This window comes from Delphinus delphis, chromosome 2, assembly GCF_949987515.2.
Source record: "Delphinus delphis chromosome 2, mDelDel1.2, whole genome shotgun sequence".
NCBI classification, from domain to species: domain Eukaryota; kingdom Metazoa; phylum Chordata; class Mammalia; order Artiodactyla; family Delphinidae; genus Delphinus; species Delphinus delphis.
This window is the reverse complement of record NC_082684.1, coordinates 92,078,270-92,103,062: the sequence shown is the minus strand read 5'-3', so window position 1 is coordinate 92,103,062 and position 24,793 is coordinate 92,078,270. Positions and strand designations below refer to the sequence as shown.

The following is a 24,793-nucleotide window of genomic DNA, read 5'->3' as shown; positions in this document are numbered from 1 at the left end:
CATGTAACGCTGGCAGCCCAAGCCAGCAGCCCCAGGCCTCCTGGGCTCCGTGCAGCTTGGGTCTCGCGGTACCTGTTTGCTGTGCCATAGTTGACGCCAAACGGAGTTCCTTGGTAGGGCCCTGGGTTTATCTTCGTTCAACCTGTGGTTGCCTGCTTGCTGCATCCTCTGGGCACCCTGAATGTATTTGTCCAAGCTGCTGTCCTTAGCACTGATCACAGATTATTGTCATCCTTTGTTTTTATGTGTGTTTCTTTCCCTTCACCAAATCCTGATGAACTTTGTAATCTTGAACAGTGCTTGGCAAGTAATTGTTAAATGAATAAATAGGCTTCCTAAGCCTGGTATTGCAAGTCTGAAACAGGCTAGTGTGCTCTGGCTATTTCCATTCTAGAAAGGAAGCTAGCATGTAAGCAAGTAAGTAGAATTTCCTAACTCTCAGGGCGCTTAAAGACGCTTTTGTGGCACTTCGCCTTTTCTGTCTTACAGTCATGAACTTGAGTGTGATTTAAGCTGAATTTCACCTTATCCTGTACACTTATTCTGCATCTTGATTTTTTAAATAGTCAATATATATAGAGATATTTCATTATTTTTACTAGTGACTCAGTATTGCCAATTTATTCAAAAATACTTTTACTAGGGAAAATGTTCTTTTTCAATATATTAATATTGACAGTTCTCAAGATGGTTTTCCCAATTCATACTTTCATCAGCAATTCATGAGGATGCCTGTTTCCTATAAAATAGCCACCACTAGGGCTTCCCTGGTGGCCCAGTGGTTAAGAATATGGCTGCCAATGCAGGAGACACGGGTTCGAGCCCTGGTCCGGGAAGATCCCACATGCCGTGGAGCAACTAAGCCCCTGTGCCACAACTACTGAGCCTGCGCTCTAGAGCCTACGAGCCACAACTACTGAGCTTGTATGCCACAACTACTGAAGCCCGTGTGCCTAGAGCCAGTGCTCCGCAACAAGAGAAGCCACAGCAGTAAGCCCGCGCACCACAACGAAGAGTAGCCCGCAACTAGAGAAAAGCCCGCATGCAGCAACAAAGACCCAATGCAGCCAGAAATAAATAAAATAATTAAAAAAAAATAGCCACCACTAGCTATTACAATGTGTTTTTTTTTAATTTAGTGGTTGAAAATCATATTTCATTGTTTAAATGGTGCTTTGAATTCTTTGTGAGATTAAGCATCTTTTCAAGTTTGTTGAGCATTTGCATTTCTTTTTTTTTTAATGAAATGTATCAGTTGCCCATTTTAAATTGAGTTGTCTTTTTCTCATTTCTTTGTGAGAATTGTATATTGGGACTTTCTCTTGTGTTTTGCAAGTCTCTTTCTCATTATTATTTTACCCTTTGATGATTTTTTTTTATACATAATATTTGACTTGCTAATGATTGTTTTGGCCATATACAGTTTCTTTTTTTTTTTTTTTTTTTTTGTTTTTTTGTTTTTTTGTTTTTACGCGGGCCTCACTACTGTGGCCTCCCCCGTTGCGGAGCACAGGCTCCGGACGTGCAGGCTCAGCGGCCATGGCTCACCGGCCCACAGTTTCTTTTTGTATGTGTGTATAAGTTTCCGTCAAGTTTTTCCTTTATGGCTTCTGGGTTTATTATCTTGCTAGTTTTTTCTTTTAAATTTAAGCAGCCTGTTTTATTGTTCTGAATATTATAGTAAAGTCTCTGATAGCAGTAATCAGTAGCGATTAATAAGCAGAAGAAAAGCATTAGCTTTTATTTTAAATTTTAGTTAAATACTAATTACCTTTTTAGTCTCCCTCTTTGTTTTTTAAGCCACAGTAAGTTTATCAAATTTCCCTTAATGCCTAAAATAATTTCTTATGGTCTCAGGTAATTTGCACTTTTCAGAAGGAAAGCTAATGTGTACCCTTTCCTCCCAGTGGAGAGAGTTTGTTCTTTCAGATATTTTCAGATTTCTTCTTCAACGACATGGTTTGGATTTAAAATGCCATTCAAAAAAAAGATAGTTTTGTCTTTTACATTTTCTTCACATAAAAATGAAAATAGGGAATTCCCTGGCGGTCCAGTGGTTAAGACTCCGCACTTTCACTGCTAAGGGCCTGGCTTCAATCTCTGGTTTGGGAACTAAGATCCTGCATGCTGTGCAGCCAAAAAAAGAGAAAACTAGACTTTATTAAAAAAAAATGAAAACACCTTGTAGAATTCATTATTCTCTATCTGAGAAAAAGTAGTTCTTTATTTAAAATAACTGTATTTAGCAATAAGCTCTTGTAAATCTTAATGTTCTTTTTCAGTATTCAACAGGAATTGATGGATGGCAGATTGGTGAAGTGTTGGAAAAAAAAAACAACCCTCCCTCCTTTTACTTAATAAAAGGGAAATTAACCCAAATTCCCTATTCTGGCTTTAACTATAAAATTCAGGGAAAGGTGGAAAATGTCATAAGAATTAGAAGCAGGAAAGATTATTTCTGCCTGGAGAATTCAGGGATATCTTTAAGGTCCAGCTTAATTGCCTTTCTTTTCAAGAGCAAGCATTTACATGGGCTTGTATTTTCATAATCTATAGATTCTATAGACTTGATGTTCACTTGAAGTAGTGAAAAAACCCTAGAGACATGAGCTTGTGTTACTGTTTTTCCCTCACCATTTCAGCTACATTGTAGGCTCTTTACCATATTCAGGTATCCATCTTATGCTGGTATACAGGAGGTTTCTTGTAGCTGCTGGGTGGAGACAAGGTTTAGAGTCCCCAAGCCTCTCTATTTCACCTCTCAGTGAAGGAGTGCGTGTGTCCCTTCCTCCATGTAGCCCTGGCACAAGAATAGAAAGGAGCAGGTCTGGTCTAAGAAGCAGAGGCTGGAAGGGTTTCATTGATGTGAGGAGTCTGAATTCATAGAATTAAAAGGGATGGGTTGGGTGTAGGGAGCGATCAGAGAGGGGAGGGATAAAGAAGGTGGACTGCAAATTAGAGTTTGGCCGAGAAACAGTCCTTGTAAAACAAACTAAAACTTATGGGGATTTTCAGCATTGAAATTCATATTTGTGTTAATCTGTAATACCATATTTCATCTATTATAATGTGCACATTTTCTTTTCACTTTTGTTTTTTGCCGCTCCGTGTGGCTGGCAGGATCTTAATTCCCCGACTAGGGATTGAACCCAGGTCACGGCAGTGAAAGCGCCAAGTTCTAACCACTGGACCGCCTGGGAGCTCCCTTCTTTTCACATTTTAACATCTACAAAGAGGCTGCATTTTAAAGTTAATGATATGTCATGATTTAATTGGCCACATCTTTTTCTTAGTGGTACAGACCAGAACTGTGTCATACCATCAAGGGCACCTTAGAGCTGATGAAGAGGAATATCTTTTGATATAGAGCTATTGGCTTACATAAAAGTTTGTGATGTTAGTTCTCTACTGTCAACACGAGGGAGGTAAGTTCTTTATGGTAAAATATGTTTGGATTGCCAGGTGTATGCTTCTCATTCCACTTCCAGTTTAATGACATTTTAGAGCCTGAAAAGTGAGTGTATGATCTGTGGCCCAGCCTCACATCAAAGTGCATTTCATTGGCATGCACAAGAGTGGGCTGAATAGAGGACAGCATTAGGCTGTGTAATTGATGATGCTTGCCTACTTTTTTGTCAGGATTGTTCAGAGTTTTGAAATTCTGGGTAGTTTCTGTGTAGTGTCAGGGTCCCTAAGCATAATTCAAATCATCAGCAGTCTTTTGACCGTAAGTACTTGAAAACCCATTTCCTGCTGCTGCTTCTGCCACAGCAGTGACCATTCTCCAGGGAAGTCTTGCTGCTGCTTTGGGACAGTGTCATAGCTTCACATCGTTCACTTCTGTTTTTCCTGAGTATTTTTTTGCTAGAACTTGATTTTATCAAGCTTAAGAGCAGGACATTTAACACATATCCATATATATATATATTTTAAATTTATTTTTGGCTGTGTTGGATCTTCGTTACTGTGTGAGGGCTTTCTCTAGTTGCAGCGAGCGGGAGCTACTCTTCGTTGTGGTGCGCGGGCTTCTCATTCTGATGGCTTCTCTTGTTGCAGAGCACGGGCTCTAGGCGCACGGGCTTCAGTAGTTGTGGCATGCAGGCCCAGTAGTTGTGGCTTGTGGGCTCTAGAGCACAGGCTCAGTAGCTGTGGCGCATGGGCTTAGTTGTTTAGCAGCATGTGGGATATTCCTGGACCAGGGCTTGAACTTGTGTCCCCTGCATTGGCAGGCGGATTCTTAACCACTGCACCACCAGGAACGTCCTAACACATATTTTTGTTGTGTGCTCTGTGGAGTTTACTGGATTGTAAATGTTTTTTTTGGGAGCAATCATTAACTCAGGATTTAGTGGCTCTCTTTCTGAAAAACATGACGTTTGGATTTGTGATATTCAGAAGATGAAGCAAGTTGTGGAGGATGCTACCTGTGCCATCTTTAATACATCAAATTAGAAACTTTGAGCGTATTCTTAAAATTTGTATGTTTTGGCATATTCCTGGTTCATTATTATTATCTTATTTTTGTGTGTGGACAAAAATCTTACTGTTTGAGTTATTCTTTCCAGACCACTAGAAAGGTCTAGTTGTAGGTTTATTAGCTTTGGGCATTTTCTCATTTTCATGAATTTCTGTCATAACAGCTATTTTCTGTGAATCATGATTAATTTGTAAGAACTTTCTTTATAGTTGGAATACTAACCATTTGTCATACATTAGTTACATCTATCTTCTCCCCAGTTGCTCCTGTCTTTTTGTGTATGGCATCTCTTATGTAGTTTGGTCTGGGGAGATTTTCTGGGCTATTTAGAAACCAAACATCTTTCTGTTCCCGCAGGAGGACCATGTCACTAGACTTCGGCAGTGTGGCACTGCAGACGCAAAATGAAGACGAAGAATATGACAAAGAAGACTATGAAAGGGAGAAAGAGGTACGTTATTCAGAAAAGGAATTCTAAACCCAATCTTAAACAATTTTATATCCTGACCAAAATTACATCATTTTGTGTCATTTTGAAGGATTTATGGTTCTTTTTATTCCCAAAGCCCCAAAACTTGATCAGCATCTGGACATTTGAAAGGTAGATGAGTGGAATGCTTCCTTCTTTTGGACAAGAATGAAACCTAACTGTGTGCGATGCCCTAGATAGATGGTTAGATTGCTGAAGCGCTTTTCATTTAGGAGGTAGCGGTCGGTCTTGGGGCAGAGGCCTACTCGCATGGGCGAGCCCAGCAGGTTCCCTTGCTTCGGGTAGCCTGCATCCGCGTGGGGGCCGCCGGTGAACAAAATAACGGGCGAGTAAAGCAATCTGTGTGAGGGCTGATTTAGCACTGACAAACAACAGGGAGACAGGGTAAGGTGATAAGGCAACCAGCCAGGAACTGGTGAGGGAAGACCTCTCGGAGGAGGAAATGTTTGAGCTGAGCCTTGACTCACGAGAGGGAGCAGCGTCACAGAAGCCCGGGAAGGATGCCCTAGGCTCAGACACAACCAGTGTAAAGCCTGGAAGTAGGCAGCAGACCCTGCATATCTGTGAGGCAGCCAGAAGGCTGTGGTATCGGGACTGTGTGAGCAAGGGGTGAGTGATGGAGGCGGGGAAGAGGTGGCCTGGGCCCGGTCACGGCACGTCAAGGGAGGGTGTTTGTATTTTATCCTAGGGGCAGTGGGAAGCCAGTGGAGGATTTTAAGCAGGGAAGTGCTATCTGACCGTATATTTGAAAGATCTTCCTGAATGCTGTGTTGTGCAACGAGATTACAGGAGAAAAGGAGTAAGGAGGAGATCATTTGTGTGTGTGTGTGTGTGTGTGTGTGTGTGTGTGTGTGTGTAACGAAATCCTTGGCCCAGTAGTAATAGTAGCAGCTGGTGGGAATCAACTTGCTTGTTATGATGGTTTTTAGTTTGAGTCAGATTTCTTGATTGACTGCGATAACAGGCTGCTTTTGCACTGAATGTTGCTGTGACCCATTTGTTTTTTCAGGTGTTTTTAAAATTTTTTAGTGAAATATAGTTGACTTACAATGTTGTGTTCATTTCAGTTGTACAGCAAAGAGATTCAGTTTTTTATATATATATATATATATATATATATATTCTTTTTTAGGTTCTTTTCTATTATAGGTTATTACAAGATATTGAGTATAGTTCCATGTGTTACACAGTAGGTCCTTGTTGGTTATCGATTTTATATAGTAGTGTATATGTGTTAATCCCAAACTCCTAATTTATCCCTCCCCCCTTTCCCCATTGGTAACCATAAGTTCTCTTTCTTTCTTTCTATATTTTTAGGCCAATTCTGGGTGGCTTCTTTTTTTTTTCTCTCTCACACACACACACTGTATTTTATTTTTATAAGAGATAAATAGACTGACACCAAGTCTTGTAAATGGACGACCACAACAAAAGCAACGATTGCAAATACGAAACACGAAACACAGTCATACTATGTCATAATATTGATATTCAGTCCAGGAATCCTCCACTGTAACAGCTCCTTTACTTTGCAGTGAAAATTGATTTGTATATTTTTTGCCTCTGAGTCCTTGTGGGATATTTTTTTTTTATTCAAACAGAAAGTCACAAAAGTTATCATCCTCATCAGTTCACTCAGTCCCATGTAATTAATTTTTTTCATCTTGATCTTTTGTTAGCACTTTTATGAGTTCATCAGTTTTCCATTACAGTTCTGAAAATGCTCATTCATTCAGTTCAGCAGTATAGTCAGTTACCAGAAACCTGTACTTGTCAGAGTCTTTTCCATGAATTCCTTGAAGATGAAACCCTTTTATAGGAACATACTTGCAAAAGCATCAGAGTACACCCAGAACTGTCTGTAAATGACAAACGACTAAAAAATGACCACAGTTAAAGATTTGATGAAAGTTCATAATAATGCAATTGACAAAGAAATTTAGTTATTTCTGAGATATACATTTTAAAGTAATAACTAGAATTATGACTTATAACATTATACCAGAACATTTAAGATTTTTAGAAGTTTTATGTAATGTCTGAAACATTTATATTAACATATTTCATACAAATAACCCAAAGAAAGTTCAGTATTAGTTGTTTTTTTGGTTTGTTTGTTTTTTTATACTGCAGGTTCTTATTAGTCATCAATTTTATACACATCAGTGTATACATGTCAATCCCAATCACCCAATTCATCACACCACCATTCCCACCCCACCACGGTTTTCACCCCTTGGTGTCCATACATTTGTTCTCTACATCTCGGTCTCAACTCCTGCCCTGCAAACCGGTTCATCTGTACCACTTTTCTAGGTTCCACATACATGCGTTAATATACGATATTTGTTTTTCTCTTTCTGACTGACTTCACTCTGTATGACAGTTTCTAGATCCGTCCACATCTCAACAAATGACTCAATTTCGTTCCTTTTTATGGCTGAGTAATATTCCATTGTATATATGTACCTCAACTTCTTTATCCATTCCTCTGTCGATGGGCATTTAGGTTGCTTCCATGACCTGGCTATTGTAAATAGTGCTGCAGTAAACATTGGGGTGCATGTGTCTTTTTGAATTATGGTTTTCTCTGGGTATATACCCAGTAGTGGGATTGCTGGCTCATATGGTAATTCTATTTTTAGTTTTTTAAGGACCCTCTGTACTGTTTTCCATAGTGGCTGTATCAATTTACATTCCTACCAACAGTGCAAGAGGGTTCCCTTTTCTCCGCACCCTCTCCAGCAATTGTTGTTTGTAGATTTTCTGATGATGTCCATTCTAACAGGTGTGAGGTGATACCTCATTGTAGTTTTGATTGCACTTCTCTAATAATTAGTGATGTTGAGCAGCTTTCCGTGTGCTTCTTGGCCATCTGTATGTCTTCTTTGGAGAAATGTCTATTTAGGTCTTCTGCCAATTCTTGGATTGGGTTGTTTGTTTCTTTAATATTGAGCTGCATGAGATGTTTATATATTTTGGAGATTAATCCTTTGTTGATTCATTTGCAAATATTTTTTCCCATTTTGAGGGTTGTCTTTTTGCCTTGTTTATGGTTTCCTTAGCTGTGTAAAAGCTTTGAAGTTTCATTAGGTCCCATTTGTTTATTTTTGTTTCTATTTCCATTACTCTAGGAGGTGGATCAAAAAAGATCTTGCTGTGATTTATGTCAAAGAGTGTTCTTCCTATGTTTTCCTCTAAGAGTTTTATAGTGTCCGGTCTTACATTTAGGTCTTTAATATATTTTGAGTTTATTTTTGTGTATGGTGTTAGGGAGTGTTCTATTTTCATTCTTTTACACGTAGCTGTCCAGTGTTCCCAGCACCACGTATTGAAGAGACTGTCTTTTCTCTATTGTATGTCCTTGCCTCCTTTGTCATAGATTAGTTGACCATAGGTCCATGGGTTTATCTCTGGGCTTTCTATCTTGTTCCATTGATCTGTGTTTCTGTTTTTGTCCCAGTACCATATTGTCTTGATTACTGTAGCTTTGTAGTATAGTCTGAAGTCAAGGAGTCTGATTCCTCCAGCTCTGTTTTTTTCCCTCAAGACTGCTTTTGCTATTCAGAGTCTTTTTGTCTCCATACAAATTTTAAGATGATTTGTTCTAGTTCCATAAAAAATGCCAATGGTAATTTGATAGGGATTGCATTGAATCTGAGATTGCTTTGGGTAGTAGAGTCATTTTCACAATATTGATTCTTCCAATCCAAGAACATGGTATATCTGTTGGTATCATCTTTAATTTCTTTCATCAGTGTCTTATAGTTTTCTGCATACAGGTCTTTTGTCTCCCTAGGTAGGTTTATTCCTAGGTATTTTATTCTTTTTGTTGCAATGGTAAATGGGAGTGTTTCCATAATTTCTCTTTCAGATTTTTCATCATTATTATATAGGAATGCAAGAGATTTCTGTGCATTAATTTTGTATCCTGCTACTTTACCAAATTCATAGATTAGCTCTAGTAGTTTTCTGGTGGCATCTTTAGGTTCTCTATGTATAGTATCATGTCATCTGCAAAGAATGACAGTTTTACTTCTTCTTTTCCAATTCGTATTCCTTTTATTTCTTTTTCTTCTCTGATTGCTGTAGCTAGCACTTCCAAAGCTATGTTGAATAATAGTGGTGAAAGTGGACATCCTTGTCTTTTTCCTGACCTTAGAGGAAATGCTTTCAGTTTTTCACCATTGAGAATGATGTTTGCTGTGGGTTTGTCATATATGGCCTTTATTATTTTGAGGTAGGTTCCCTCTATGCCCACTTTCTGGAGTCTTTTTATGGTAAATGGGTGTTGAATTTTGTCAAAAGCTTTTTCTGCATCTATTGAGATGATCATATGGTTTTTATTCTTCAGTTTGTTAATATGGTGTATCACATTGATTGATTTGTGTATACTGAAGAATCCTTGCATCCCTGGGATAAATCCCACTAGATTGTGGTGTATGATCCTTCTAATGTGTTGTTGGATTCTGTTTGCTAGTATTTTGTTGAGGATTTTTGCATCTATATTCATCAGTGATATTGGTCTGTAATTTTCTTTTTTTATAGTGTCTTTGTCTGTTTTTGGTATCAGGATGATGGTGGCCTCATAGAATGAGTTTGGGAGTTTTCCTTCCTGTGCAATTTTTTGGGAGAGTTTGAGAAGGATGGGTGTTAGCTCTTCTCTAGTTGTTTGATAGAGTTCACCTGTGAAGCCATCTGGTCCTGGACTTTTGTTTGTTGGAAGATTTTTAATCACGGTTTCAATTTCATTACTTGTGATTGGTCTGTTCATATTTTCTGTTTCCTCGTTCAGTCTTGGAAGGTTATACCTTTCTAAGAATTTGTCCATTTCTTCCAGGTTGTCCATTTTATTGGCATAGCGTTGCTTGTAGTAGTCTCTTAGGATGCTTTGTATTTCTGCGGTGTCTGTTGTAACTTCTCCTTTTTCATTTCTAATTTTATTGATTTGAGTCCTCTTCCTCTTTTTCTTGATGAGTCTGGCTAATGGTTTATCAATTTTGTTTATCTTCTCAAAGAACCAGCTTTTAGTTTTATTGATCTTTGCTATTGTTTTCTTTGTTTCTATTTCATTTATTTCTGCTCTGATCTTTATGATTTCATTCTGCTAACTTTGTGTTTTGTTTGTTCTTTTTTCTCTAGTTCCCTTAGGTGTAAGGTTAGATTGTTTACTTGAGATTTTTCTTGTTTCTTAAGGTAGGCTTGTATAGCTATAAACTTCTCTCTTAGAACTGCTTTTGCTGCATCCCATAGGTTTTGGGTCGTCATGTTTTCATTGTCATTTGTCTCTAGGTAGTTTTTGATGTCCTCTTTGATTTCTTCAGTGATCTCTTGGTTATTTAGTAATATATTGCTTAGCCTCCATGTGTTTGTGTTTTTTACGTTTTTTGCCCTGTAATTGATTTCTAATCTCATAGCATTGTGGTCAGAAAATGTGTTTGATATGATTTCAATTTTCTTAAATTTACTGAGGGTTGATTTGTGACCCAAGATGTGGTCTATCCTGGACAATGTTCAGTGCACACTTGAGAAGAAAGTGTAATCTGCTGTTTTTGGATGGAATGTCCTATAAATATCAATTAAATCTATCTTGACTGTTGTGTCATTTAAAGCTTCTGTTTCCTTATGTATTTTCATTTTGGATGATCTGTCCATTGCTGTAAGTGACGTGTTAAAGTCCCCCACTATTATTGTGTTACTGCCGATTTCCTCTTTTATAGCTCTTAGCGGTTGCCTTGTGTATTGAGGTGCTCCTCTGTTGGGTGCATATATATTTGTAATTGCTATATCTTCTTCTCGGATTGATCCCTTGATCATTATGTAGTGTCCTTCCTTGTCTCTTGTAACATTCTTTATTTTAAAGTCTATTTTATCTGATATGAATATAGCTACTCCAGCTTTCTTTTGATTTCGATTTGCATGGAATATCTTTTTCCATCCCCTCACTTTCAGTCTGTATGTGTCCCTAGGTCTGAAGTGGGTTTCTTGTAGACAGCATATGTATGGGACTTGTTTTTGTATCCATTCAGCAAGCCTGTGTCTTTTGGTTGGAGCATATAATCCATTCACCTTTAAGGTAATTATCGATATGTATGTTCCTGTGACCATTTTCTTAGTTGTTTTGGGTTTGTTTTTGTAGGTCCTTTTCTCTTGTGTTTCCCACTTAGAGAAGTTCCTTTTAGCATTTGTTGTAGAGCTGGTTTGGTGGTGCTGAATTCTCTTAGCTTATGCTTGTCTGTAAAGCTTTTGATTTCTCCATTGAATCTGAATGAGATCCTTGCCAGGTAGAGTAATCTTGGTTGTAGGTTCTTCCCTTTCATCACTTTAAGTATATCGTGCCACTCCCTTCTGGCTTGTAGAGTTTCTGTTGAGAAATCAGCTGTTAACCTTATGGGAGTTCCCTTGTATGTTATTTGTCATTTTTCCCTTGCTGCTTTCAATAATTTTTCTTTGTCTTTAATTTTTTGCCAAGTTGATTACTGTGTGTCTCGGCATGTTTCTCCTTGGGTTTATCATGTATGGGACTCTCTGAGCTTCCTGGACTTGGGTGGCTCTTTCCTTTCCCATGTTAGGGAAGTTTTCAACTATAATCTCTTTAAATATTTTCTCTGGTCCTTTCTCTCTCTCTCTTCTCCTTCTGGGACCCCTGTAATGCGAATGTTGTTGAGTTTAATGTTGTCCCAGAGGTCTCTCAGGCTGTCTTCATTTCTTTTCATTCTTTTTTCTTTATTCTGTTCCACAGCAGTGAATTCCACCATTCTGTCTTCCAGGTCACTTATCCATTCTTCTGCCTCAGTTATTCTGCTGTTGATTCATTCTAGTGTAGTTTTCATTTCAGTTATTGTATTGTTCGTCTATGTTTGTTTGTTCTTTAATTCTTCAAGGTCTTTGTTAAATATTCCTTGCATCTTCTTGATCTCTGCCTCCATTCTTTTTCCGAGGTCCTGGATCATCTTCACTATCATTATTCTGAATTCTTTTTCTGGAAGATTGCCTATCTCCACTTCATTTAGTTGTTTTTCTGGGGTTTTATCTTGTTCCTTCATCTGGTATATAGCCCTCTGCCTTTTCATCTTGTCTATCTTTCTGTGAATGTTGTTTTTATTCCACAGGCTGCAAGACTGTAGTTCTTCTTGCTTCTGCTGTCTGCCCTGTGGTGGATGAGGCTATCTAAGGGGCTTGATGGGAGGGACTGGTGGTGGGTACAGCTGACTGTTTCTCTGGTGAGCAGAGCTCAGTAAAACTTTAATCCGCTTGACTGCTGATGCATGGTGCTGGGTTCCCTCCCTCTTGGTTGTTTTGCCTGAGGCTACCCAACACTGGAGCCTACTTGGGCTCTTTGGTGGGGCTAATGACAGACTCTGGGAGGGCTCACACCAAGGAGTACTTCCCAGAACTTCTGCTGCCAGTGTCCTTGTCCCCATGGTGAAAAAGAGGTACCCCCTGCCTCTGCAAGAGACCCTCCAACACTAGCAGGTAGGTCTGGTTCAGTCTCCCCTGGGGTCACTACTCCTTCCCCTGGGTCCCGATGTGCACGCTACTTTGTGTGTTCCCTCCAAGAGTGGAGTCTGTTTCCCCCAGTCCTGTCGAAGTCCTGCAGTCAGTTCCCACTAGCCTTCAAAGTCTGATTCTCTAGGAATTCCTCCTCCTGTTGCCGGACCCCCAGGTTGGGAAGCCTGACGTGGGGCTCAGAACCTTCTCTCCAGTGGGTGGACTTCTGTGGTATAAGTGTTCGCTAGTCTGTGAGTCACCCACCCACCAGTTATGGGATTTGATTTTACTGTGATTGCGCCCCTCCTACCATCTCAGTGTGGTTTCTCCTTTGTCTTTGGATGTGGGGTGTCTTTTTTTGGTGAGTTCCAGTGTCTTCCTGTCGATGATTGTCCAGCAGCTAGTTGTGATTCTGGTGTTCTCGCAAGGGGGAGTGAGAGCACGTCCTTCTACTCCGCCATCTTGGTTCCTCCTCCCATAAGTTTGTTTTCTATGTCCGTGAGTCTATTTCTGTTTTGTAAATAAGTTCCTTTGTATCATTTTTCTAGATTCCACATATAAGTGATGTCATATGATATTTGTCTTTGTCTGTCTGACTTACTTCACTTAGTATGATAATCTCTAGGTCCATCCATGTTGTTGCAAATGGCATTATTTCATTCTTTTTTATGGCTTAGGAATATTCCATTGTGTACATACATCCCATCTTTATCCATTCATCTGTCGATGCACACTTAGTTTGCTTCCATCATATGACCCATTTTCTAATATGTAAAGTAATTCTTTTTAAGAGTCCCCGTGGACCATTTGTATTAATAGGAAGCAAAGAGTAGGGTCAGTTGCCCACGTGGCTGGCAGTAGAGTTAGGGTAGAGACAGAAAGCTGGCATCTGTCTCTGAGTGGATTTTGTCCATAGACATGTAGTGTTTCGTTGCACAGTGTTTTTAAAAAATTGAATCTGTATTTAAAGATTAGAAAATTTCATGTAGTAATCCAGAATTTCTGATCTGTCTTGAAACATCCTAAGCCTGGGCCACATGTGGCGTGTGTCTGCACATGGCAGCAAGTGGGCTGGAGCTGGGCAGTGGCTCTCCCGTCCGAGCTGGCCACAGTCCCTCCCGCCCCCCACCCCCTCCTGACATGGGCTTGTGCACTTGGACCTGCCAGCTTCATTCTTGTAAATTCTCTGCCAAGTCATTGAGGGCACTGGAGTTTGTGACCCTTTCCAGGGTTTCTGGATTTTGACAGGGGCCTTCACCAACAATTGTTGGTGGCAAGGGTGGGGCGAGAGGATTTTCTGTTACTTTGTGAACTTACAGCATGAGGTTTTCACTACCTTGATGGCTTTTGGGTAGTTCACTGTAATTTAGCTACTGGGATTTTTGAGAGGATCAGTTTAAGTTGTTACTATAGTAGATTTTAAAGAAGGAGAAAACATAATCTGACAGGTGATTTTTTTCATTGGAAAAGATGGGTAGGGTATTAGAACGTACTGCCAGGTGTGTTGTGTGGTGAAAGTTTTAAAGGGGGTATTAGTTAAGGAGGCAGTAAATTCTAGATGATATAGAACAGGGGTCCTCAATCCCCAGGCTGTGGGCTGGTACTGGTCCATGGCCTGTTAGGAACCGGGCTGTACAGCAGGAGGTGAGCAGCGGAACAGCAGACGAAGCTTCATCTGCCACTCCCCATCATCCCCCATCACCCACATTACCACCTGGACCACTCCCCGCCACCACCCGCTCCATGGAAAAATTGTCTTCCATAAAACCAGTCCCTGGTGCCAAAGCGGGCTGGGGCCCGCTGCTATGGACGATAGCCAGTGGGATCACTTCTTGGTAGATTATGTGCTGGGGTAGGGTAGGGAATTTCCAGAGTAAAAGGTGCTCTTAAGAGGTGAAGTATCTAAGAATGAGTGTTTCTAGCAGAGTGGAAGAAAAGAATATTTAGCTAACTTGACTCTGATGTGATGATTATGGGTCATATTAACAAAAATTGTTTCATGTTAGTAAAAAGTACTTTTACCTTTTTTAAAAAAAATTGCTACAAGGGAAGAAGTGAGATCAGAGGTTAGAGAGTTTCAGCAGTAAAGTTTAGAACTATTCATAAAAGTTCAGCTGTATGTATATTTTGTCAAAGCAAGTTAAAATAATAAATTGGCTGATCACACCTAAGTTCGTTTTCATATCCAGAAGCCTTTTCCACTTCCTCAGTCTCCCTGACCCTATGAGAACAGAATAGTTTACAACCTTAAGTGGTTAAAGAAAAGAACGGTCTTTTCATGCCTGCCTGGTTGGTAGCTTTGGGATTGCCAGGATTTAGTGTTAGTAGTAGGCTAATACACATTGCTTTCTCTACTTAATGAATCGCTTTGTATTTAATTCCTTTATGTAGGTGGAATGCTTGCATCACAAGGATGTGCTGTAGAGCTGGCCAAGCAGGCCGTTTCTGACTCATAGGCTACCTTGCTAAGGATTTGTGAGATCCCCTCTCTGTAAATGGCAGAATAATCCTGACTTTGACCATCTAGTGTGAATGGCCAGTTGCTAATACAATATGCTTTACCAAACTGTTCGATTTGGGTGCTTTGGGATCAGCTGGGGTGTTGTCCACACTTGCCCATAAGTCAGTGAATAAGCCATAGTCAAATGCCAACCTCCATGCCATCCTAATTAGCAGCTCTGCAGTGATGATCTGCATTGCGTTTCTATTCCCTCCATTGTTTGCATTGAAGAGTAAATGGAGAATGCATTTAATCTTCGGAAAGGGAAAGGATTTAGTAAAGTGATTCAGTATTCAGAGGACATTTAGACCAATCTCAAGCCACAGACCACTACAGATAGACCCACATTTTGAGACAACCTCCAAGAATTTTGCAGAAAAGTAAGGCACTATAATCATTTCTAAATCGCTGCAGTTCTAAATGGTCTATTGGTAAAAACTTGACCACTGTGTTCCAAGGCATAGCAAAGAAATGCATAACCCACAGCCTCACCCAGTGTTTCACCGGAAACTCCATCTCCTCCACAGTAAACAGAGCAAATTAGGGTGCAGGTGAGGAAGGGTGAGAATACCATGGAGATATACTATCATAGTAATTAATATTCATATCACTCACTTTCCTCACAACTTCTTGGAGCACGTTACTTTGAGAACTGCTGATGTAACAAGAAGGACACCTACTAAGTAGACCTCATCCAAAGTACTCTAGGCAAACTTCTACTTGTAAAGCTGACCCAGAGAAGAGGACTTCAAAAGTTTTTTCACTAACTCATTCATAATGTAACAATATGATTTTGCAAAATATTTTTCACCTAAAGTTACTATCCTTTGCAATTTCATCATTGAATATTACAGACATATAGTTGTTGTCACTGCAGTTGCTGTAAGCTTCAAAGTTACTGATAAAGCCACAGTTTAAGGCTGAGTATCACTTGGGATCTCATAGTTTGCTGGCGCGTACCTGTACTTTCTGCAGTGTCACCAGAAGTAGCTCTGGGATTATTGCTTGGTTCTAGATGGTAAAATTATGTATGTAAGTATGTATTTTGGAGCTGGTGGTTTGGGGCAGAAGTACTTAGTAATCTGTGCTTATCAAGATAATACTTGCTGATGATCCTTCATTGAGTGACGATATTATTTGAAGCCTGCAAAATGATCTTGAGTAGAAAGGTAAGCGGCCTGCAAAATGATCTTGAGTAGAAAGGTAAGCGGTTTGAGTAGCAGCTGGCAGACAGACACTTGCACCTGGGAATACTGATTTGAGTCTCTCTTAGTTTTTATATCAATACTTCTCTAGTAGAATAATAAGCTCAATTGAGCTTGGAATTGTGTATTTTAGAGGTTAGACTTTCTATTGCATAGCCTTTCTTCCACTTTTAACTGCCTTGTTTGATGTTACTTCTGGAAACATTTTTGATATTTTGTCCCCACTAGGGGGAGTTGTAAGGCTAGCATTTGTTTACATTTTATACAATATTATTTGACTTATTTAGTGGAATGTTCTCGTCGTCACGTAAGAAAAGCAAAGAAACAAATGGTTGAGTGTTCATATTGTATTTTTTTGTTCCTGTCATATTCTGTTTTCTTTTAGCAATTTCTTATACTTTATCTCGATTGTGCCTTTGAACTGTTCCCCATAATATATAGGTATTTTTCAGGGACTGTCACAGTGGGGACAAAAACACTGAACTCTCTCTGCCAGACTGACACTTGCTCGTATACAGACAGGTAGAAGCTTGTCTTCCAGTGACTGACTGAATGTCATGTGGAAGAAGATAGGAGTGGCAATGGAGAGATTCAGGTTCCGGTGCTAGCCGTGGGACTGGAACTCTCACGGTGCTGGCCGTGGGACTGTAACTCTCACTTTCATGGGCATGCCCCTGACCTTCTCTGGGCCTTGGTGTGCCCACATTTAGAAGGAGAGGTTTGGCTTGGAGGAGCTCCAGTGTTCATTCCAGGCCTAAAGTTCTATTATGTGTCACCTGCAGTGTAGCAGGTATTTGTCTAGTAAATGTTGCCATGTTTCTTTTTCAGATGTGTGGCAATCTAGGCAAAGTCTTCCCCACTAACATTGTAAAATTTGTTATAACTAATGGAATGGGTTAAAAAAAAATTCCATGCATAGTATAATTCATAGACTAAAGCTCTAGCTGTCAAGGTTTTTGGCCCTTTGTCAGTCCCATGTTGGGCCTTTTCAAGGATGTTTTTAACTTGGCTGTGAGGCTAAAATGAAGATTCTACTTGGTGTGTATCCATGAAAGCATTATTTAATAATTCATATTTTAAAATATCAGGATCTTTTCATCGGTGTACTTGTTGGGTAACCTGTTCAAAACGCAGATGAATGTTGACCACTCCATTTGCTGCTCTTCTTTGGGGAGAAGATGTATTGTATGGTTTGTAATCTGAGAACTCTTGCTTTCATGAATATCAAGGATTATAGACTCTGAAGACGGTCTGTTTAGTTAATTAAAGCCGAAGAATCCCAACGAAAAGTTTACATGTTCTCCGTTTGACATTCCCCTTAAACTAGGCTTTTTGGATGTTCTATGTGGGTTATTGTAAAGTGTTTTGTTGCTGAAATTCTTTGAGTAAAATGCCCTCATTTTTTCCTTTATTTTTCGGGAACAAACACATGAAGTAGTAAAGGGAGAGGAGTCTATAGAATAGTTTAGAATGCATTTCAGTAGGCGCCTTAGCAATTATCTTTTTTCTAGGGAAGGTATCTCTTTAATTATTAAACTCAGCTGATATTCAATAATATCCCACCAAGAAGATTGCATTTGCAACCAAAAAGCAGTATTTCTTCCAAATGTGATGAGTGGAATTAAATCTTGCCATTTATAAGGATTGCTATCATTGTCTTTGAATCCATATTTGGTAGTCTGGTGGATCTTTAATGAGGAAAATTTAGTTTCTAAAATTCTCTGTTTTGTAACATGTGTAAGTTGATACTGTAATTTTGTGTTTCATGGCACAAGGTTCAATGACCCAAAGAAAAATCTATTTGACAGTGTATATGAGGAGGGTACACTTTGATCCCAGGAATGGAAGCCTGCGGGGGCTGGGATTTTGTTCTGAATGGCCTCTCTCTGCCCTCAAAGCTATGGAAACCAAGGAATATGGCCCAGCTATGCCAAAGAACTTGATGGAGAAATTTTTTGAAGGTGAATGAAATGATTTAAAAATGTTAGTACAGGTGTAAAATATTCTATAAAACACTAAATACAGTAGGGATTATTTTGCTACTTGCTAAGTTTACCTGTGGATCCAGAACCATTTTGATGAACTTACTGCTTATGCTCAAATTAATCTTCCTCCATTGATGCCAGTTTGATTAATTGTGTGGTGTCACAAAGAAAGCTACAAGAACTGCTTAATTATTGTGTAGCTTTTTCTGTCTCTGTGAGGGGGGAAAAATGTACTGTTTAGATGTGCCTGTCAAGGTTCCTCTAAACTATAAGGCTATGTACTTAACCTCACTGAAGGTTTAGAAGAAAATATTCTTCCTGTACAGGAGTCCTTACGTGATGTAAGTACAAAACATTCATTTTGGTTTTTTTCCCTGTGTTATATGTGGGTGTACTCTCTTTTTTCCGTAAATATCTCATAGATTTTTTTTTTTAGTGAATTTTGTTTCTTTGTGAAATCATTTTGTTACCTTTCTCTTTAGTCACATGTGGTATACTGATATGTTGATGTGTTCTGTTTTGTTTTTAGTGTTTCTTATTCTTTATATCTTTGGATCAACTCTAATACAGCTAATTCTCAAAATGATTTTTCAATTACCTTTGTGAGCAAGTGATCAATAAGTCAAGGTCTTGGTTAATATCAGTATCATGATAACTTTTCATTGGACTAGAATATTTTTCTCTTGTTGCATCTTTAAAGAACCAAATGGACTGAGAATACCTGTAAACAAACAATCCAGTGAATGTTAGAAATACGTTATGTGGGTGAGGAAGCGTCCCCCTTTCCCACCTCATGGACACCACTTCCATTCCCAAATTTGACTTCACCAAAACTCAGTTAACAGTTGGGGCATTCCTTTCAGACCTTTCTTAGAATATTTTTATTTAACTTTCACCATATGCATTTTATTTAAGAACATTTGCTGATTATGAATGTAATACCCAGATATGTTATATAGCTACATTTCATTTCTTTTATTCTAATGGCAGAGAAATTGGGGAGGGGACCTTCTATAGACTAAGAAGCAGCTCATTTTTTTTTCCTCCAGGGCTTTACTTAATATCTTTAAACTCACTCATCGCATAATTTTACAGGATTGATTTACACACTGTGGAGGGACTCGGTCAGCTTACTAATCTAACTGGTGCTTAACTTTTAAAGAGAAGTCATTACAGGCAGTCTGTTGACTCTTTAGTAACATAATATTTGAATCTTATTATTACAAATTTTAAGCCATTATATTGGGATTTGAAGAAAGACATTTATAGATATTGAAGTTCAACAAATTAGACAATTCATTTGTCTCTTTATCACGGTTTATCTTGAAACTTGAGTGAATTTATCTAGTTGTTATAAGAGAGAATATTAAAGATGTAATTTTTCTAGGAAAATGGAGAGCAGAGTCATGTGCTTGTACGTCAGTTTTAGAGTCATGCTTTTGACAGTGCTTTATCTGTAACCCCCTGAATCTTACAGCTTCTTTTTACTCAACTGTTTATAAGAGCCAACCATTGTATATCTTTTCATCATTGGAACTGGACGGCTGTCTACCAATTAGTCACTCCCCAAGAGGTTTCTATCACATTATTGAGCTTTTAAGGGCTTCTAGGCCACCTGCTGCTGCTGCTACCCTTATCACCTGGGCAAAGCACATCTGGCTACTCAGATTCCCTCAGGGGGTATCTGATTGTCAAGTTCTCCAGGTCTGATTACTGGTAGAATCCATAACATGATACAATATGATACAGTGATCATACCATTATTATGACTTGCTGTGTTTGCCTAAAGAAATTTGAAAATCCTGTTGTATGTGTATTTGAATCTAAGACCTTTGTAGAAGAAGGTAAAGCCTTCTAATATAAATCCTGATGTTTATGTGTTTCCCTTTCCCCAAGTGAAATGATGAACGTAATTCCTGTGGAATTTAAGACATTGATTACATAGAGAAATTAGGAACTTCTTTGACTTCTACAGTCAAAATCACTCGTTCCAAGGCAGCTTTGGTTTGGCATCTTGTGTTTAAGCCAATGTGATATCGACGCTGACCTTCCTGTCTCAGTTGCAGCAGTTACTCACAGACCTTCCTCACGATATGCTGGATGATGATGACCTGTCCTCCTCCGAACTCCACTATTCGGACTGCAGTGAGGATGGCAGAGAGGAAGAGTAAGGACCCCAAATCCCTTTCCCTTGTATATCACAATTCTATGTCTTTTTCTTTAGATTCTCTTGCAGGCAATAATAATGGATATGATTGTAAAATTGTAGACTAATTCTTAAACTTTCAGAAGAAGTTTGGAGGGAAAACACGTTAAAATCTTGGGGTTCTTTGTGATGTGTATGTCCAAATAAATGATAGGCTCTAATCTAAAGTATTGATTTTTTCTCAAGACCACATCATTCTGAGCAATTGGCGATGAACTGGAATGAGCATCAAGTGCTGCCTAAATCTCCAAGTGTAAATGTAAGTATCTGGTGTGATAATGACTTTGATGAGGGTGGGAACAGATCTTAGTGCTTTTCTTTTACTCTTGTTATCTAATAGGACTACAATGAGATTCGGGATGTGTATATTGGAGAGAAAAGGGGCAACGGCTGGGAAGAGAATCAAAGTAGAACTGAAGACCAGCATCCTGGGTATCATCCTGAAGGAGGTGGAGATGAAGGCGGTAGTGGTTATAGCCCTCCGAGTGAATATGAACAGACTGATTTATATGACCTTCCTGAAAACTTTAGGCCATATGCCAGCGGTCAGAGGCAGGAATTTAACAGCCAACCAAACAATGTAATCACATTTTCTGATCCTCAAAGGAATCATTTTCAGGTATTGTAAGAACTTGACTTTACTTTCAAGAATTTGTGTATGTGTGTACACGCATTTGCTGTGTGTGTGTCATTAAGAAATATTCGTAAGTGCAACAGTAAGACTTAAGTACAAATATTGCTGAGAGTGCATTTATTCAGGCTCATGCTGAATTAGTCATGCTGTTTTCTGTTTACAATCTAAGTAATCTTAAATGAGAATTTTAAAATAGAGACTTTGTGGAAACAATTAAACATTAAAAGTTAAGTTTGTCAAAGAATAGCCATCTCCATTTATTGCTGCTTCTGGCTTCTACCATTTACTATGCTCCAGTGAAAAGCTACGTTCAGGTATCCTGATATAGTTTGAAAGCGGTTAATCCTAGATGACACCAGTCAGTTACCTTGATTGTCTACCTCATCACCCTTATCACAGATTTTGGGTCAAATGCTTCAAAGCTGATATCTGTTTTGTGATGATACAGCAGTAGACAGGATGAATGTTGAGGAAAGAAACACTTATTTTTCCTCCCTGGGAGAGTTTGATGAAGCAAAGCCTTAGGATGCAGTTAGCTTCTTCTTAGACTTTCTCAATGAGAGTGAAAGCCTCATTTTGCCAATAGATATTCTATGTCACCTGATGACAGGATAATTTTCTGGTCCTTTTAAGGTGGTCATTTTCTCTTCCATCTCTATAAAATGTTATTCATTCCACAAAAGTTATTGAGTATTTATTACATATGAAGCATTGTATCACGTTCTTGTTATTGCATATGCATATTGCATATGTATCTTGTTATTGCAATCTTACTGGAATTCTTGAGTGTTATTTATGGAATTGGCCCCATTATATGCTCAAAAGTACAATTGCAGGCTTTCAACGAACAGTGTTAAATAACAATAAGTGCTATTTTTAAGCAAAGATGTATGTATAAAGTTTGTAATTGTACCACAATTAAGTTCTATAGCAAAACTAAGTTGTCTAATTCAGATAATTTTTGAAGCAAAGACCAAATCCTAATTGTCAATTTCATTTATCATCTTGTAATAGCAATTTGGTATGTCACAAGGTCCCAGTTGTCAAGCTTTGGAATCATATAAAGTGACATATAAACCTTATCAGTCTTTTGCCCAGAATAATGGCTCACCAGCCCAGGACGTCGCAGGAAGTGACACATTTGAAGGCCTGCAACAGCAATTTTTAGGAGCTAGTGAAAGTAGGTATCAAGTTTATATTTATTTCTTAATCACATAATTGGAGAGCTTTGAGCACTTTGAGCATGTTCAAGAATTATTATTATTTTTAAGTATGATAATGGAATTTTTTTAAAGAGTCCTATTTTAAGAGATATATTCTGAAGTATTAATGAATAAACTGATAATGAAGTCTAGAACTGACTTCAAATATCATGTTGTTGGGGGGTAAGTTTGGGTGGGGATATAGGTAAAGCAAGACTGGCCATGAATTCACAATCGTTGAATCTAGGAGACAGGTTCATGGGATTCATTGTATTCTCCTCTCTACCTTCTTATATATTTGAAATTTTCCTTAATGAAAAATTAAAATAAATTTTCTCAGCTGTATTATATTTTAGTCATTTTACTTGGTTAAGACTTCATTAACTTCATATATTTTTTTAACTGAAATCTAATTTGGAAAGTGAAATGTAGTTTTCCTTTCAATCTTAGATTTTTCGTTATATAGAAATGTAAGTCAACCACTATCTGAATTTTTTTTTTGGTTTTTAGAGTTTTACTGTATTAGGTAACTCTTATATAAATTACTTTATACTCAAAATTAAAACTAGACTTACATCTCAGGTTTAGTCATGTGACACTTGCCAAAATAATTTCTTTTACATAGTGTATGTATCAATATGAATGAGAAAAGCGCTACTAGAAAATTTTGAGGAGATCTAAACATTCAAAACCAAACTTGTACCTGACTAACCTGAATCAGTGTTTTCATATGTCCAACTTTTGTTATCATACTCTGGCATGTGAAATGACTTCCAGTTATTGTGCGTGTTGAAGAGCCACTGTGATTCTAGAGTGTGACAGCAGGTTTTTTCTTTGTTTTACATTTAAGAAGCAGGGGAAAGTCATACTGGGTATTCTGGGGTTCTGGCACTGTGCCAATGAGAAAACTGGACTTAGTGGCCCTAACTTCATGGTGCTGCTTCCATCTCATGCTTAGACTACAGGATAGTTACGGGGGAGGCGGCCAGAATGCCCTTTCCCCCAGGGAGTCATCAGCAAATGTGCGGGGGTAGCCTCTCTCTCTCCTGAGTTTTTGTGGAAGTGGATAGTGTGTATGGCATAACTGTTTTGGAGTTGAGTAAATAAGTAAGTATCCCAACAGTGGCCTGATATCTTGGCATTACTCTTTCAGTTCTGCTGTGTTCAGTTACATTTATAGCTCCTGGTTGTTTTGCGTATATCACCTTTCATCACTTCCTTAACAGTCTGCATTTTATCACATTGATTTATTTTTTTGTTTAAGTCAGTTACATATTTGCCTAAATTTGACATTTGGAAATTAATTAAATAACTTAATGGTAGTGCCTAATTTAGTGATTATAGCTTCTTAGTAACAGTAGTTTAAAAAATTGAGTTTGAAGAGAGGAGTGGCTTGTAGACTGTGTTTATTCCTGGGCTAGCCCTGTTCTAAGGCCCAAGAGGAGTTTGACTTGTAACAGAGTTTTCAGTCTTCAATTTTTGGGGGTTTAACCATGTCTTTTTTTAAACAGAAGACTGTTTCATTTGTTAGCATGTAGAAGCATTGTTCTTTTAGGAAATGAAAAATATTTGTCATTGTGTAGTTGAAGGATTATCCTTCTCCTACAAATCACGTTTTTCGTTTTTTCCCCCAATGATTTTTAAGTGGTCCTTAAAATGACTTTGTTTCTGAAAGAAGACCTCAAAATTCTTTATTAATCTATTCTTTAATTTATTAATTCAGCAGTTCTGTGCCAGTGTAAATATGCATTCATTCCTGCTTAAAATAAAATAGTTTAAGAAATTTTCTTTGAAAATGGTTTTATAGAAGTTGATGTACTTTTATTTTTTCAATTTTATGAAAGCATGGAACTCTATTCCTTTGCAATTGATATATACTTCCTTTTCTTTTTCTTTCTTTTTTTTTTTTTTTTCCCTGGCCATGCCGCACAGCTTGCGGGATCTTAGTTCCCCAACCCAGGGATTGAACCCATGCCCTCAGAGGTGAAGGTGCGGGGTCATAACCACTGGACCACCAGAGAATTCCCTATACTTACTTTTCATTAGCCAAAATGGTAGCGATTCAGAGTTATACACCAAACTAGTGACTTTTCAAACTTTTCTGGTAGTGACCATAGTAAGAAGTACAATTTTTACATTGTGATGTGGTCTATAATATTTATCTATATAAATATTATGTAAATGAAACAGAAGTTTCACATAATAATACTGATTTCTACGACATGATACACTCTGATATATTCTATTTAATCTTGTTACCAAACCAAAACTTGGGTCTGCTCGCCCAAGTGTAGTAAAGCCAATCTACTGACACCGGGTTGTGGTGAGGGAAAGTGCAGCATTATTGTAAGGTGCCATTCAAGGAGTTCGGGCTTTCTGAGCATCAGCTGTCCCGGACTTCTTGTACGGCACCTCACAATAAACGCTGCACTTTCCTTCACCAGAACCTGGCGTCAGTAGATTGGCTTTACTACACTTGTGTGAGCAGACCCAAGTTTTGGTTTGGTAACATTTTTTATTAAAAATGCTAGTCACAATCTGCTGAATTGATTTCATGATACTCTGATGAGTTGTATTTGCAGTTTGAAAAACATTGTCCTAAA

General features: G+C 38.5%; 1 protein-coding gene across 5 annotated transcripts in view; it reads left to right on the top strand.

Annotated features, from left to right (window-relative positions):
• Positions 1-24,793, top strand: part of CEP152 (centrosomal protein 152) — a 94,116-nt gene that overhangs the window by 431 nt on the left and 68,892 nt on the right. For all 5 annotated transcript variants that reach the window (XM_060003586.1, XM_060003587.1, XM_060003584.1 and 2 more), the window contains exons 2-6: positions 4,835-4,928; positions 20,209-20,315; positions 20,541-20,613; positions 20,695-20,973; positions 22,003-22,168. In XM_060003586.1, the coding sequence (XP_059859569.1) occupies positions 4,842-4,928; positions 20,209-20,315; positions 20,541-20,613; positions 20,695-20,973; positions 22,003-22,168 (712 nt within the window). In that variant the 5' untranslated portion in view covers positions 4,835-4,841. The remainder of the gene's footprint in view (positions 1-4,834; positions 4,929-20,208; positions 20,316-20,540; positions 20,614-20,694; positions 20,974-22,002; positions 22,169-24,793) is intronic.